We start from the raw sequence: 16,583 nt of genomic DNA, 5'->3' as shown, positions 1-16,583 counted from the left end.
CAGACGCTTTTGAGTTTTACTGTGAATTATCTTGACTGGAAAAGAGAGGGTTGAGTAGACAGGATAACACATGCAGTTCAACTGGGCAAAGTGGGAAATAAGATCACTTTGGTGAACTGTAGAGAACAGGTACATTCTTACATGGGTATTTCAAGCTCGAAGCCAGTACTTAATAGAATTGTATTTATAAAATCATGTAATGAAGTCAGTGTTTACATTCTAATCTTTAATATATGAAAACTAACATTTTCACAGTCAAGTTTCCCACTGAGCTTAGCATGTGTTCAAATATGTGTATTAATTAAATTGAAGCATCCACTTTACCATAAGTGAAAATGCATTGATTTGAAAAAATGAAATGTTCAATTTAAGGAATACAAATATACATAACAGCAAACATGTACTCTTACATATAGATAGATACAAACTTAAATAGATGACAGAAAATCTGTTGAAAATTAGAGTAAGATAACTAAAAAAGAAGGAATATAATTCCGGTATATATAACAATAATGACTATATAATATAATATTGTCTTTATAAATAATACATATATATATGTATGTAGATACAGTCTATGTTTTTAAGTTTTAACCAAACCCTCAGTCTGTGCGTCTGTTTCCCTGCATGCTGACGTCAGATCAGTGACCGGAAGCGGAAGCTGCAGGGCGGGCACGGAGGACGTTTGGCGGGTTTGTCGAAGCTGTTGGCGCCACCGACACAACACACGGCTCATCGTCGGTGGAGGAAGTGAACTGTTCACCGAGCCGCGAACATTCCTGTGAATTCGTCTTATTTCGGTGCTCGACCTCCTCTTCGCAGACATGACGCAGCTCACAGAAGGAGCCATAGAGGTGAGGTCCCTGTCAGCAGCTGGAGACATGGCTCTAAGTAAAGAAACGACCAATAGAAAGATGGCCTGGTCCAGTGTCTCACTGTCTTTGTTCAGCTGCAGGAGCTAACTGTCGCTTGTTGACAGCCTCCCCGTCTGTAATGTCAATATGCAGCATTAGCTTGGATGCTAACTTGTGTTTGTTATTTAAACGTCAGGCAGCGTTTTATTGTGAAACTGAGCTTTGGTGCTAGTTTCACATTTGATATTGATGAAACTCGTTTTTGTCGTCATGTGTAGACAGAACATTTTTTTATGATAATGTCTCAAACTTATGATTTCATTATGATTTGACGCGATCATCTTGTGTTTCCAGATCCTGTCAAATGGCTCAGGGGTGAACGACGCTGTGCTTCAGTTGGTGGTGAGTGATTCATAGAACCCAGCACCTCACATTGTTTCTTCAGCCCAGTTGTGACATCACTGCAGCGCCTCCTGTACGTGGAGCCAACAACCCCTCAGATGATCAGTTTACAGCAAACGGGAGCTGCATCATTTAGTTTCTTCAGGGCGCAACAGCTGCTGGGAAATTATGTGTAGCTTTTTTAATTCGAGATAATACAGTTTGCAGCAGGTTCAGGTTGGGCTGTGTCAGTTTACACAAGAGCATCATCATCATCAACAACGGCAGTGATGCTGCAAACTGTACGAGACAACCGGCTGCTGCAGGTTTATTCACGACAACAAAACAAGAGATGTTGGGTTTGTGTCATACATCAAAACTAAACAAAAGGAGCCCACTTATAGGATGAAGCACCTCAACACTAGAGACAGGCAATAGATGGGAAGTGGATCTTTTCAAACTATTGAGCAGAGTCGTGCTTGTGTTGTCTCTTTTCAGAACATTCGCAAGATCGAAGGTGGAAGTGGTCCGGCTCGCTTTAGGGTGATGATGAGCGATGGGCTTCACACGCTGTCCTGTGAGTTTGGATTCACTGACCGATTTAAGATTTCATTTTCCAATGTGTATCCTTTATTTGGTTATTCATTCATTCAAACCATGGATATTTAGGCAAAGGCCAAATGCAAGTAATCCTCCCTTTTCAAGAATGCCTTGATTACAATACAAATTGACAAAGTAGGAAACATTCATTCACAAATCCAAAGACAACTGTGGATATAATGTACAATACATTAAGTTCATAAAAACAGTAAATTTATGTTATAGTTCATTTTAATGAGAGATTTTCAAGAATTACGTAGGGAGAATATGATGCTATTGTTCTCTTTTCTGTTTGTTGTCATCATGTGTGAAGCATGACATTTAAAAGCCAATATCTCAATCTAACATGATTTTAGCAGGGACACACAGGTATATCATTCCCTTGTACCATTTTACAAGGATGCCAAAGTTCTGACAGTGAATTGTCACGTGTCTGTACTTTTAAATGGTTTGAGGTGTAGGGTGGGTGTTCGACCCCCAAGTTGAATCAAGCTGTGTGACCCCGACTCTCTGCTCCTTCTTTCAGCGTTCATGCTCTCCACCCAGCTGAACTGCATGGCCGAGGACAACCAGCTGGCCCCCAACTGCATCTGTATCCTCAAGAGGCACGTGACCAATAATCTCAAGGATGGACGGTAAGTCATTTTTATTAAACGTGCTGTATTCTTTATTTTATTTTTGCACAGCTAAGAATGAGAAGAAATTTACGATTTGTAAAAAGATTTATTTTGTTGTTCATGGGCATTTCTGATTACAGGCGTGTGGTGATCATTTTGGAAATCGAAGTGATCAAGTCTGCTGATGAGGTTGATGGGAAAATAGGAGACCCTACTCCATACACAGAGGGTAAGGCTTCAAAACACTGCTCTGAATAATAAGTGCTACCTACAGATTCATTTATCTTAAAGCAGAGCTGAATGAATAAGCGGATAAACTGATATTTACATATACATTAACTATACATATCAGGTTTTACTGCCAGTGGAGTCATTGCTGATGTCAAATCCTCTTTGTAGGTAACGCTAAAGCCCAGCAGGCGGCTCCAAACACTGAACCCCGTGCTCCACTGCTGCAACAAAATAGAAATGAAGGTGAGAGCCAGTTATTTTTTGCTCTTAAACATGAATTAAAATGGAAGGGCAATGGTCAGAATCCAAAGTGTGTGGAAAAACACATTTCATAGTCGAGTGAATTCATAGAGATCCACCAGGTGGCAGTATTTCTCTACTTCTTTTGTCAGAATTACTTGCAATTTTTAGCTTTCAAGTGAAATGAAATCCACAGTTGATGAGTATCTGTCTCTGCCTGTTATTGTTTTTTTGTTTACATTTTGGAAACAAAGTAGAACACACAAACTCTTGAGCACCACTGACCCCCAGGAGAGTTTACATCAACTCTGATCATACAGATGTATTTATGCTGTTAGGTGTTAAGCAGTGGATCAGGGCATAGTAAATATCCTGGACCAGGAGAGATGTGCAATCCGGCTGTCGGAAGGCTTTTTGCTATCTTCTAGTTTCCGTCATAGCAGGTATTCATCCCGCTAATCTACCGTGTGGGAATTGAGGTTGTGGCAAAGCACCCTCCTCATCAGCACAGTCATTGTTCATTTCTCTGTGTGCGCTGCTTGATCTGGGGGCTTAATTACCAGAAGTGCAGTGGTTGGCAAAGCGGAAGGACTTAAGTGGACACTTTGAACTTTAATCCTCCGCGTGAGACGCACACAAATCAAATGTGCAGCGCTTGTTCAAACGGAGAAATCTCAAAGTCAGGCAGCGCCGCTCTCCTGGGGAAGAGCAGCTCCGGTTTGTTGCAGCGTTTCACACTCTGGCCCGATTCTGTGAAATGTGAGTCATCCTTATATCCCTAACGCAGGATCACACTTCTCCAACAACCGGGTTTGATGAGATTTTTTTGTTTTCCGTTAGTCATTCATCCTGTTGGGCTCAAGTTGACGGTTATGAATTTACTTAAAGTCCTTTTTTGTCTTTGAAGAAACTTCCCTCATGAAGTGAGATAATTACAACGATCACAGTTGCAATCCAAAGAAATTTGGATTTATGTAATTCAACTGTGATGAATAATGTATGTCTCCCTTCCCTCTCTCTTGACTTCTTTCCATCACGGCGCTTCATGGATCATTTATTTCCCGCTTCGCTCCCCCAGCAATGAACAGAGGTTCCAATAGAGACTTCGGGAAGAAGGCCCCATCTGCTGTGCCCAGTACTCCAGGGGGCAGCTCCAAAATTGTACCCATCGCCAGCCTCAACCCGTACCAGTCCAAGTGAGTATGTTCATCCTGTCAAAGCCTGTGCATGTGGAGCAGTAACGACACATTGCTGCATTACATTACTGCAGTAAAAAGAAAACACAACAAGGGACTAAGCACCAACGAGACCTTGGTGAGGTGTTAAAATATAAATAATTAAATTTAATTGTAAACTCTAGTCTTGCCACAGATACAATGTGCCGCTAAATCAGATCTGCTCCTTGCAAAGCTGTGGTTCTTTTTATGTGGTATGAGATTATATTCCACTGGAAGTAATAGTGGAAATAATGATATTGAGTTTTGTGTGTGTGTCGTCTGATGAGTAACAAAAAGATTGAACAGAAACATGAAAGTTGTGATGGGATGTCAGTGCTTAGTTTTTTCAGCTAATGAACACTTAAAGTTTTTGCGTCCATTTTCTAACTTAACTTTCCCCAAATATGCAAATGTCCTACTTCATAAGAATCAATGTAACAGCCAGTTTAATGTCAAAAAACAGCATTGGTGGATATATCGCCATCACATTGCTCTTCCCCACGTCGCAGGGAGGTAGAAGAGCTCCTTGAACATTTCAATTAGACCTTCACCATTACTGGATTTGATTCATACAAACACAAGTTGAATTGGAAAAGCAAAAATGATCTTTGTTTATGAACTTTGCAGCAATGTATTTCACAAACAAGTTAGCGGCTCGCTGTGCAGCCGCAGCTTGACTCTGCAGCACCATCTGCTCAGCGGTGATGAGCGCTCTGCTACATGTGCTGCAGACGGCGCTGACAGAGCAGCGGAGCATGCGCCTCCCGGACAAACTCTGCGATGACACCGTTTCTAAATCACCCCCCCCGAAAATTCCTTTTCTGTGTTATGATCGGGAGAAAGTTTTCATATCGGACAAAATGTAATCTGTTACCGAGAGGTTGGGTTCTAGTAAGACATGAATCACGAGAGAGCCAGTGAGAACAACTGAGCCACATTTGGACCATAAAGGTTTTTCTAACAGAGGTTAAATACCAAATACATTTTACCAATTGAAGAACAACAGAGCAGGACTCACACAGAATAAGATTTATTAGCCATTTAGGAAGCCATTGGCCAAACCTGTGCTTTTCTTCCCAACGAGCGATCCTGTTGCAGAGATGGCAAGTAAATGATAAAGATCACTGTACCAAGGGCCACTAGGGGCATGTTATGGAAAGGGTTAGGGTTGAGTTTCTGAATTAATCAACTAAAACCGTAACTTGAGCCTCGTCTGCGTGTGACAGGTGGACCATCCGCGCCCGTGTAACCAACAAGGGCAGCATCCGAACATGGAGCAACTCTCGCGGTGATGGCAAACTCTTCTCCATGGAGCTCGTGGATGAGAGCGTGAGTGTCCCAGTTTCACATCATGCAAATAAATGACAACTTCATCCTGGACATCTGGTGTTGTGCATGTCCTGACTTTTAATTTCAAATGCTTAACTTGATGACAGGGGGAGATACGAGTGACTGGTTTCAACCAAGAGGTGGACAAGTTCTACGCCCTGGCCGAGGTCGGCAAGGTGAGATGACGCTCCAGGGTGTCCCGGTGATCTACCGAAACTTTCTTTCACTGTGGCGCTAAAGAGCGATTTGGCCACAGACTATTCTATCAACCACTGCCAGCACTTTGTGAGTTAAAACCACAGAGACTGTGAATGAGTCATCTGGCTGCACTGTACCCATACAATAAGCAGCTTATGATCATCTGCCAGCCTGTGTTGATCCCCCCCCGACTGTCTGAAGTCGTATCTTGTTTGCACCATTCAGTCAGGTGCAGCGCTCGCCCTGATCTCTGATTAACACGTGCTTCATCCGTGCATGTGTGTGTGTGCGTCCTAGGTCTACTACATCTCCAAGGCCTCCCTGAAGATCGCCAACAAGCAGTACACGTCGGTGAAGAACGATTACGAGATGACGCTGAACGGGGAGTCCACCCTCATCCCCTGCGAGGACAGCGGCGACGTGCCCATGGTGCAGTGCGAGTTTGTTTCCATCGGGGACCTGGAGAGCAAAGAGAAAGATGCTGTCATCGGTAAGGAGCCCCCCCCCATCAATTGTCTACATTTAATCACATACGGCAGCTGTAGGGCTGTTCGTATTTACAGACTCTATTTTGACTCAAATGGGCAGTGAACATGTGCAGCAGCAGCAGTCACTGAGAAGCTTGTCACAGCACAACACAACCAGAACAGTATCTACTGATGCTCTGCCCGCCCTCTGCCTGCCTGCAGAGGGGCGCTGCACACAGCTCTATAATGACGCCACATGTTATGTTGTGAGGAGACATGTTGAAAATGAGTGTTATGAATTGAAGCCGGCCAAGTAAGACCCCGGTGGGCAGCGGCCGTCTTGGTAAATAATGGGAAACACCGTCTCCAACATAACAAATGGTTAAGGTCACTCTGACACCACAGAACCTGTTTCTGGCCCATAACTCATGACTTTACACAGTAATGATGACAAACTTCCTAACACCTGTCTAATTTGACAAAATGATGTAATTTCACTTTGACATCATGCAAAAAATTGATTCTGGTCATTATGCATCACCGTCATTCCCAGCCAGTGAGATAGGGATCATATTTCCTGCAACCTGACTGGTTTGTGGAAGCTTACATCAACAAGGAAGTAATTTTCAAGTTTTCGTCACAGTTAAATACATTTGAAATCCCTCTTCTCTGTGGTGTGGGGGCTTTTAGATAATGAGTGATGTCGATGATGCCACTCTCACCTTTCTACAAATATATGAATCTCTCCCCATCCATTGTGCTTGATTGCATTAGTCAACAAAGTGTGATCGATTAAATATGTTTGTAGAAACAATTAAAGCCTACTTCCTGGCTTCTCTCCTACATTATGGATGTAAGTGGCTGGTGTGCAGACTGATGACCTGTATGAAATGACTGAATTGCTTATTTCCCAAGAGGCAATTTGTGCCTGAAACCATGGGACCTAGCGTGACCTGTGGGCGTAAACACCACAATGAATATTTATCATACGTATACGTGGATCAGCCACAGCATTGAGACCTGGAACTGGTTTTAATGCTGCTGCAGACCAGTGTTTATATGTAACTTGTCTTGAAAGTCGTATTTTATAGTTTCAACTATTTTCACGGCCAAAATTCAAGAGTACACGCATCAGCACTCGCCACAGTGCCACAATGTGAATCTGTCAGGAGAGAGAAAGTCAAATCCAAACGACGACTGCTGCTCATGTGTAACACAGATTTTTTTTTTTTTATGCAGATGTGATCGGAGTGTGCAAAAAGGTGGACGAGGTGACCCGCCTCACGACAAAGTCCAACAAAGAGGTGTCCAAGAGGACGCTCGACCTGATGGACATGTCTGGCAAGCTGGTGACTGTCACTCTGTGGGGAGAGGAAGTGAGTACGAGCTTGAGATGGAGGGTAATAAATATGTACGTGGTGGAGATGTGGAGCTTTTTAAATGGATGAACGGTATTGATGAAAATCAATACCGGCTCCATAATGCATCAGATGTGATGATTCCTTTTGCCTCTCAGAACCATTAGAAAACAAACTGTCTTTGATCGGTGAACTCGTCAAACTCTTAAAGAGATTTCAAGCCTTATTTTGTATTGAATGATTTAAGCCGAACTAAAGCTTAAGCTCACATTCACAACGATGAGCACCTGCAGTACAAAAACCTGTTATAAACTCCACCTGCGTGAAGCTTATTATCTTAAGGTTTGGGCGACGGTATGTTTCAGAGGGAATTTAATTAAAAAGGTTGTTCAACAAGTTTCTCCCGATCACTGTTCTGCAGTTTCAGAACCGAAGACGTTTAACGGAGGCAGAAATAGTCGAGTGAATTCCCTGTCACCGGGTGATGAAGTAGCTGCTCCTGCAGTTGACTTTTACCTGTGGCTCAGAGGGACTGTGCTGAGTTTGCCACCATTTCTCTCCTCCTGACAAGAAGCACAGTGTTCCCTGTTTGTTTGTACGACAGTTACCTCTTTTCCAGTGGGACACGCCGAGGTGCATGAGCTGTGTAGTTTTTACAGAACAATGGCAAAGCCAAGCAGCAAGTGTCTGAGATATATTTCCTCAACTCTGAATGCTTTTCTGTTGCCCCCCTCCCCTCTTTCCATTACTGCTTTACCTCAGTTTATGCAGTGAATAGAAATGAAAAACTATGAAAGTGAAAATCCAAGTAAATAAGTAATTATTGAAAAACAAGTTGACAGTAATGTTGGAACTGAACTAATTCATGTGCTCAGCTCAAGAAGATATTTCCATGTGTCTCAGCAAATGTTAGCTTGCTTACATGGTAGGGTAAGATAGTGAACCTGCTAAAAATAATAACTGCCCATTATTAGCATGTTAGCATTGTTATAATTGGCCACTGACTGTTTATTAAGATACAACATGAAAAACATCTGCATACTTAGGTCCTGGTGGGGAGTCAGTCAGGAGCTATCAAATAATTCAAACCAAACTTACTATACAAACCATCACCTCCTAAAATGGCAGGAATCCTCATCAAAAAATGACTTTAACATGTTAAATGTTTTTTTTGTGACTTTTTAAAGTGGACCATGTCCTATCCACTAACAAGGTGGATCACATGTTTATGACCTGTACTGCAACCAGCCACCAGGGGGTGGACAAAATTATTTGGCTTCACTTTTAGGTAGTAGCCAGGTCATCCATCTTTTCATACAGTCTGCTATGAGCACTTCTTTGCCCCACTGGAAATTAAACAGCACCACCAGCATGTCAATTCTGTAAATTATTCATCTTTAAAAGATGGCACTCGATAAACAAACAACAAACTAGAATCCAGTCAAATATAAGTAACAAAGTTTAAATCATTGTCTGTGGTCCTCTTCTGTTTCCTTGTGCAGGCGGAGAAGTTTGATGGCTCTGGACAACCCGTCGTGGCCATTAAGGGGGCGAAGGTCTCCGACTATGGAGGCCGCTCCCTCTCAGCATCCTTCAGCAGCACCATGATGATCAACCCAGACATCCCTGAGGCGTATAAACTCCGAGGCTGGTGAGCGAGCGCCATAGATAATGTAGTGAAGTAAATGGCTTGTATATCATTGGAGTTGTATACTCATGACAAAGTGCTTTTACAGCAGGTGTAAAACGCGGGTACACATTTAACATTTAATGCCACGGGGCTTATTTTTCTCCCCGGCAGCCAACTTCTCACACAAAAGTATTGCTGTTGAAATTGAAGGGTTTTAACAGCGCGTTTCCATTTCCCAAGTTGTGAGAGTGCATGCTCTGATTCTCATTATCAAGATTAGCTTTCATCCATTAGCCACAATGTGTGTGTGTGAGGGGGGGGGGGTGCACGTCGATGATGCGTTACATATAAATGGAAATCATACTTGATCTGTGGAAAACACCCTTTTTTTTTACTCCTAATCGCTTTTCCAGATTAAATGAAATCCAGACATATTTCTGTGTGATTATGTTGATTGTAGGATATTCTTTATCTTCATGCCTGTGTGCGGTTGCGTGGTTTGAGTACATATACTCCGTCATGTTTGTTTTCCCTTTCCCACATAGAATGATGGGCAAATTATCCAAGATGTCCCAAAAATCTGTTTATCTGCACGTGTAGTACCGAGTACCGTGCTACAGCTGAATCCGTCAGAGGAACCACAGCTACTAGCAGATTCTATTATTCTACAGTAACACAATTAAGACATGTGACTCTATTCCTTGAAGATTTTCTCTTGGCTCGTCTTGCAGAGGAATAGAGAAACATTTAAGACCCAAGCTTTCATCTTTTCTTCGGGCTCCCGTGCCAGTTCCTCGATTCCTCATTTTCCTGAATTATTTCTTCTCCCTCGCTGTATAACATGATCGGAAATAAGCCTGCGCTGTATGTATTTAATTCCTTTGCACCAGGGCTGTGGAGAAGTCTTATTTTTTCACCCTAAGAAAGATCTCACCAAGACAATGTGTGGTGTCCAGGTTTATAGAGATGCATTGTGAAAGGGCTGAAAGAAGTGATGCAAGTTGGCACGTGATTGACGGAGCAGGCGTTGCTCACATGGACTGAGGTGGAGCGCGGTGATAGTAGCGTCCCTCCCGTGATGTGGCAAACTGCTTGACCCGTCCACCCTTGAGATCAAGCAGGCCCCTCCTCTGTGACATGAAGGCAGATGTCTGTCTAAAAGGTTTCATTTATTTACCTCCCAGTGCCGCTACCTGCCCTGCACCAATAAGAAAAGGACGGGGAACGGTTAAAAACTACATTATTTACACCAGTCATCCACTCATTTAAAGCTTAGTGAAGCGATGTAACATATCTAAAAGTACAAAATACCTTTTGAATTCAAAGCACTGATAGTTTCAGAACGAGCCGTTTCAAAACAGGCCGCAGATGAACACCAGTCTGCATTAAACATTAGAACCAGTGGCCAGCTTTAATGTTGTGGCTGATCGCTGTGCGCTTGATCAGCGGGACTGATCTGCATAATCACAGCAGTGAAATGTGACTCAACCTGGCAGGTGAGAAAGAGGCGGCTCACAGAAATCACTGGTTTGTGCCTCATCAGTCAGACGTCTTCTCTCGCAGTAAATTCCACTTGATGGTTTCAGCACCAGGCTCCGGCTTCTGTGAATATTTTCATGTGATTTATCAGAATGCCTGCAAACTACAATTATTCATTTTTTACTTTGGTCCTTTTGTTTTGTGGTTGGTTTGTTTGTAAGCAGGATTTCACAAGAACTACTGATCAGATTTCCACGAGACGTGGTGGCAGGATTCAGTACGGTTCAAATAAGAACTCATTACATTTTGGTGCTGATCCTTATCAGGGGGCAGATCTGGGATTGTCCCCCCCCCCGCCCCCACTTCTATAACGATGTGAAATGGGGCATTTTGAAAAACCTTTTTTCAGTTTTCCGGGGGAATAATTCTTGGAACTTGATGAAAAAATATCAGGCACATTTAAGAAATAGATATCTTTGGTGCAGCTTGATTGAATTTAAGAAGACTGTTAGGCCTTCAAATCGTTATGTGCTCTACTGAGTGCCATTATAGTGTAATAAGGGGATTATTTTACATTTTGGTAACAATAGAAAAATGCTGTATAATCAGGACCTCTCCAAGGTTTTTCTGCTTTCTTCTACCTGAGCAACACACTGCACCAGTCTCCTCATCCATGCTGCAGCACAGGCTCTCCACACTTCCCCTGCTCTCTTCTGCTTAATGACAGAAGCTTGTTCGCTCCACTTCCTCCACTAACTTCTCAGTTGGACGCGTGGAGATAATGACCCTTAAATGCTGGTGTTGGTTTATCCTCTGCAGAAGTGTTGGCCCACGCGGGTCCTCGTGGACAGGGAGCTCCTGCAGGTTGGAAGGCGTCCTCTAATGACCAGTTTAAAGTCACAGATGGTTGGAGGCCGGACCTGACTCATAATGTAGAGCCAAGTCAGATGTAGTGAGAGCCACAGGGAAGACAGGATTGTTATGCAGCACGTCTGAGAGGAGGTGAGAAACAGCCAGGGAAGGGAACAGAGAGAACGGCCTCCTTGTTTATTTATTTTTAGGCGGCATTCCAGAGATGATGCAGTATGTGCTGCTGAGAAGCAAGTTGTCACAGTGGGTTTTCACGGGCAGACTGCGAGCTGCTGTGGTGTTGCTGATAAGCCCGGTTGTCAGGATGGTACCTGTTCACAGAGCTCTGTCTTTTAATTATTGCTCAGATTTTTTTTCAACTATTTCGATCATTCATTTTACTTCTCGCACAGAAGAACCAGCCTCTGTTGAGCTCTTCTGCACATCCATTTCTGCGGAAGCATCTTTGTGTTACTCATGCACAAGTGTCTTCAGTTTAAATTTTTCGTTTTTTTAGAAGCAGGCCTTGAGGACTTCCTCAAATGAATCGTCGATCCTTGGTGGCCCGTTGACTCAAGCTTCTGAAGCGTGAATGCGGTGCCGCTCAGCACTTTCCAGTGTTTTTTTCTATGGAGAGCCGAGTAGTTTCCTTTAACGTCGCCCTAATTAATCCTGCAGAGATGAAAATAGCTTTAATTTCCTCAAATGAGAATGCTGCCCTGTGCACTAATTATCCTGATCCTTGGGTTAATCTGGGCTCCTGGTGCATTGTTAGTTTGCAAGTGTTGTGTGCACCTACCCTCTTTCTTTAATAAGACTTGACTAAGGCTGCAACGACTAATGAATTATATAGATTATAAAAATAGTAGGCATCTAATTTCTTAGGTGATTAGTCTGGTCTGTTTATAATTTACGGCACGCACACTGTGGCAGCGTCTCTTGGGGGGGGGGGGGCAGCAAACCAGCCAATCCCGTGCCTTGTAAATAGAGCAAAAAATTCAGCAGCACGACCTGTTTGAACTTCTCTTAACAAAGTTTGACGATCCAGAATATCACTTTGACTTTCACTGTGACGAGTAAGAATTTTAGTTTAAGATGACTTGTCAAAACAACCATTAATTCTGCATCAGAACTTTCTAGTTCAAGAGATCTTTTAATAAGCCTCAATTGAATACACCTGAAATTAAGTTTGAACTTCTGAGAATGGTGGTGTAGATATCAAGAATTTGAATTATGAATAGTCAGAATTAATCTACAGTAAATTATCAGTGTAGGAATCACATTCACTCTCGTCCATCTGACTGTGTAGAGGCAGTTGTCCATTAGGTGGCAACAGCACATTGGGAGATGGCGCTGCAGCCTTTTCCCACACATCACTTCTCTGTTAGCAACACGAGTCATGTTTATTCTTAGTCTCAGATTAATTTATTTAGTCCAAACTGACATTTTCTCTGCCTTTTCATGACTGCGGTATGTTCCCACACACAGAACACATAGTTGGAGCACCAATTAATCAGCTGAGTAGCAAACAAGCTATAATACGGTCATCTAATGAACATGATTCCTGATGATTTGATTTAAAGATGCCTCATTATTTAATTGAATGTTATTTTACCATCATGTGTTTGCAGTCTGGTATCGATGGGATAAAGATTTCTTGTCACAAGCAAAATCACTGAGTTATTAGTCACTGACTTGCTGAGGGCTCTGAACCAAATCTGGTCTCGTAGGCGTTGGACACAGTGAAGAATCCTTCAAATCAGCTTCCTGTTGAGGTTGATGTTCTCCTTTTAGTCACGATTGTCAAAGGGCTTTTTTGAATAGAAGAGATGAAATCAAGCAAAATATTTTTTGGTTACAGTTTCTCAAATGTAAGGATTCGCTGCTTTTCCTTGTCGTAGATATACAAATGAATACCTGGGTTTTCAAATCAAATAAGCACTTTGTAAATCTTTGCTTGGTTTCTGGAAAAGTATATTGAACTTTTTCCCCATGCAATTTCCCAAAATTTTATACACAAAACAAATACAACAGGAATCAGCCGAACAACCTCAAAAACAAAATATCAAGCCCACTTTTTAAATCTCACTTTTATAAAGATTGTTTTTAAGTTGAAAACACTGAGATTAAAGCTACACTTTGCCTTTAAATGTTCAGAGAGACGTAAATTGTCCCTTTGTCCCACAGACTACTACTATCGTTTTTCTATATTCTGTATATGTTGAGGTAAAGTATATATACAACGCACCAAAGTAATATGTGAGCAAGAAGTCCAGTTTGCATTAACTGCCAATTTCAATTCCATTCAATCAGAAAAACACTGCAGCACATTAAAAACTTGGGTTCTGTTTTTCCATGATATCATTTCTCTGTGAAGCTCTGTAAAGGACAAAGCCATTCAAATGAAAGCGACGATTCATGCAGGCAGAACAGTCCTCGTGTGCAGGGATGACATGTAAATGCTTGATTTTTATATAGTATTTTTGTTGTATTCTCCGACATACATGATTTTCCATTTGCAGCCTGTGTGATCCATCTAATTTAAACATAAATGAAAAGTAAACACGGGGAAACAAACTGCCGCCTCGGCTTCTTTCAAGTTGCTGCCTGTTCCGTGTTCGACCACATGCCAGTCACCGGCAGATGTCTCACACATCATGGGGTAATCGTGTTTGTTGTGTGTTTGCCACTCAGCTGAGGCATTAGAGCCTCTTCCCTGCAGCTGCAAACAGCATTTCCCATCATCCCTTCATCCCTCCTCCTCCTCCTCCTCCTCTGCCATGTCTATGCTGCTGTCCTGTCCCTGTGCATTGACACACTGACACATGACATGTCGGTGGCGTGCACATGCTCGTCTGTCGCCCGGCAGTCGTCTCTCTAGTTGGTCTCACCGACGCCGCGCTGCCTCTCTAAGCTGAGATCAGCCTGAGTTCCGTTGACTCACGTTGCACATTTTCTGCCAGATCTAATTTGTCCTCCTTTTGTCTCATCGATCACGATCACTGTCTTCGGTGCCATTTCTGTTTCCTGTGCTCCTCGCTGTCTGCAATGATGACAAAAACGGCAGCGGCTTTAAAACTGGAGGCCTCTCACTGTCTCCTATCAAATCACAGGCATTTCAACACAGTGAAGTCGTACCTTTTTAAAAAGTGATTCTTTTTTTTATCACCTCAGCCATGTTGTCACGTCACTCCCCTCCTCTGTGGAACATCTGTCTTCGGAGAGGCGTTGAGCCGTGACCGAGAGACGCTATCTTCATTAAGTCTCAATTGATTTGTCCGAATGCATTTTCTTTTTTCTTTCTCAAGCTCCTAAGTGGGGGGGCAGGAACAATTACAGCAAAGCAGCTCAGGTACACTGGTGAGGAATTTGGTGCCACCATAGCAAATTGGTCACATTTGTCATTAGTAATGGGGAAACTGGCAGCCTCTGCGTTGGGCAGGCCACAGTGTGAACCATTAATGGGGATATTTTCAATTAGTCATGCCTCCAGGAGCAAGGCATTCACTCCCTGTATTTACAACCCGACCTCCCCATCGTGCACCACTTTGCCTTGTGGCCAACAGATTAGTAAGCGTTATTGATTTCTCTAACCATTTTAAACTTTCTCTCTCTTCCCTCACCCACCCCCCTACCCATCCACCCATCCACAACTGCATTTTACCTGCACTCATCGGTCTTCTCATTCTTTCCCTCTTTCCCTCTTCCCCTTTGTCTTCCCTGAATTACCGCGACCATCGGGCAGAAATGGGTTTCTAATATCTCCGTAACAGCCCTGACCCCGGCCGGCTCATCTGTCCCTTTGCTGTAGATTCATTTCACAAGCCTCGTCGCTCGCCCTGTTCTCAGCTGAGTAACAAATGGATGCTCCGGCTCAAACAACAACAATCAAGGCTAAACAATAAAGCCCTGAACGGATAGCTTGTATTCTACTTATGGAAGGATATGTGAAATTAACATGTATTTAAATTTCTTGTTTTCTATCACAAGTCTGATTTTGTCGGCATCTTGGAACGCTTACTCTATACCCAATTTATACAAAGTTAAAATGATTTGTTGATTAATGGATTTATTTGGCAGCTCTTTATTTAGTTAATCAAATGACAGATTAACATTTAAATACATTTGAAAGCTAAAAGGCCAGAACATCCCTTGAGAGTATCTTCTTTGTCTATGGTACTAAACCAAATAGTTTAGCGTTTGGCTGTTAATTGGACAAAATTTGTGAGATAATCACAGCGACCAGGGAACAGAAAGATTGCACTGCACCTCTAACTATTATCTACCAATTGCAGAAAACCATAGAATGAGTTCTGGACTTATCTCTAACGCATACTATTGTCAGTTAGTGTCCTAAAGCTGCACCTGGGTCGAATCAGCAAGTAACTGATATTCTCTCTATTTCCCTGTAGGTACGATAAGGAGGGCCACGCCATGGACGGACAGTCTCTGACGGAGGCTAAAGGTGGCGGCGGTGGAAACACCAACTGGAAGACCCTCTCCGACGTGAAGACCGAGCACCTGGGACACGGAGACAAGGTACGCACGCGCTCGGCTTTGCCTTGACGCTCTCGAACGCTCCCGCTGTGGTAACCCCAGACATATTGTTATTGCAGGAGGACTCTTTGAAGTTAGTCAAGGACGAAGGAAAAGGCCCGCGTTGAATCCCAAACAACAAATGGAAGCGCCCGCAGTCGAGCTGCATTTGTAATTTAAAAACCTCACAGTACACGGGGCAGGTCCGTACAGTGCGTCTGCGGTGTAACCTTGTCACTGCTTGTTCGACGGGAGGCCTCTTGATTATCATTGATTGATCAAAATCACCAGGTATGTGGGATGAAAATTGGATCCCCCGAAGACTCCTGATTCTGCTCCTCATTAATATCACTGCACAGCGGCTGAGTGCTCCGTACATATCCCTGAAATTACATACGCTCTATTCTTTGCCCTCTGAAATGAAATAACCGCCTTTAAAATAAGTAAAGTAATATGTATTCTTTAATATCCCCCCCTATTTTATTACACCGTGGAGGGAACCCGGCTCTCACCAAAGTGTTATGAATCGTCTATGGTGGCTAATTTGACCTGAGCGGAGATCTTAACTTGTGTAATTTAACATCATTTAACACATTA

General features: G+C 42.9%; 1 protein-coding gene across 1 annotated transcript in view; it reads left to right on the top strand.

Moving 5' to 3' along the window:
- The first annotated feature begins 642 nt into the window (after positions 1–642).
- rpa1 (replication protein A1) overlaps positions 643–16,583 on the top strand; it is a 22,911-nt gene continuing 6,970 nt past the window's right edge. The window contains exons 1-13 of the mRNA XM_062385320.1: positions 643–854; positions 1,209–1,256; positions 1,734–1,812; positions 2,362–2,470; positions 2,593–2,681; positions 2,852–2,926; positions 4,002–4,119; positions 5,367–5,469; positions 5,577–5,645; positions 5,965–6,157; positions 7,374–7,510; positions 8,995–9,143; positions 15,863–15,989. Of these exons, the coding sequence (XP_062241304.1) occupies positions 825–854; positions 1,209–1,256; positions 1,734–1,812; positions 2,362–2,470; positions 2,593–2,681; positions 2,852–2,926; positions 4,002–4,119; positions 5,367–5,469; positions 5,577–5,645; positions 5,965–6,157; positions 7,374–7,510; positions 8,995–9,143; positions 15,863–15,989 (1,326 nt within the window). The 5' untranslated portion in view covers positions 643–824. The remainder of the gene's footprint in view (positions 855–1,208; positions 1,257–1,733; positions 1,813–2,361; positions 2,471–2,592; positions 2,682–2,851; positions 2,927–4,001; positions 4,120–5,366; positions 5,470–5,576; positions 5,646–5,964; positions 6,158–7,373; positions 7,511–8,994; positions 9,144–15,862; positions 15,990–16,583) is intronic.

The sequence above is a fragment of the Platichthys flesus genome, chromosome 4, assembly GCF_949316205.1.
Source record: "Platichthys flesus chromosome 4, fPlaFle2.1, whole genome shotgun sequence".
NCBI classification, from domain to species: domain Eukaryota; kingdom Metazoa; phylum Chordata; class Actinopteri; order Pleuronectiformes; family Pleuronectidae; genus Platichthys; species Platichthys flesus.
Note: the sequence above shows the minus strand (reverse complement) of the source record. Positions and strands in the feature narration are given on the sequence as shown.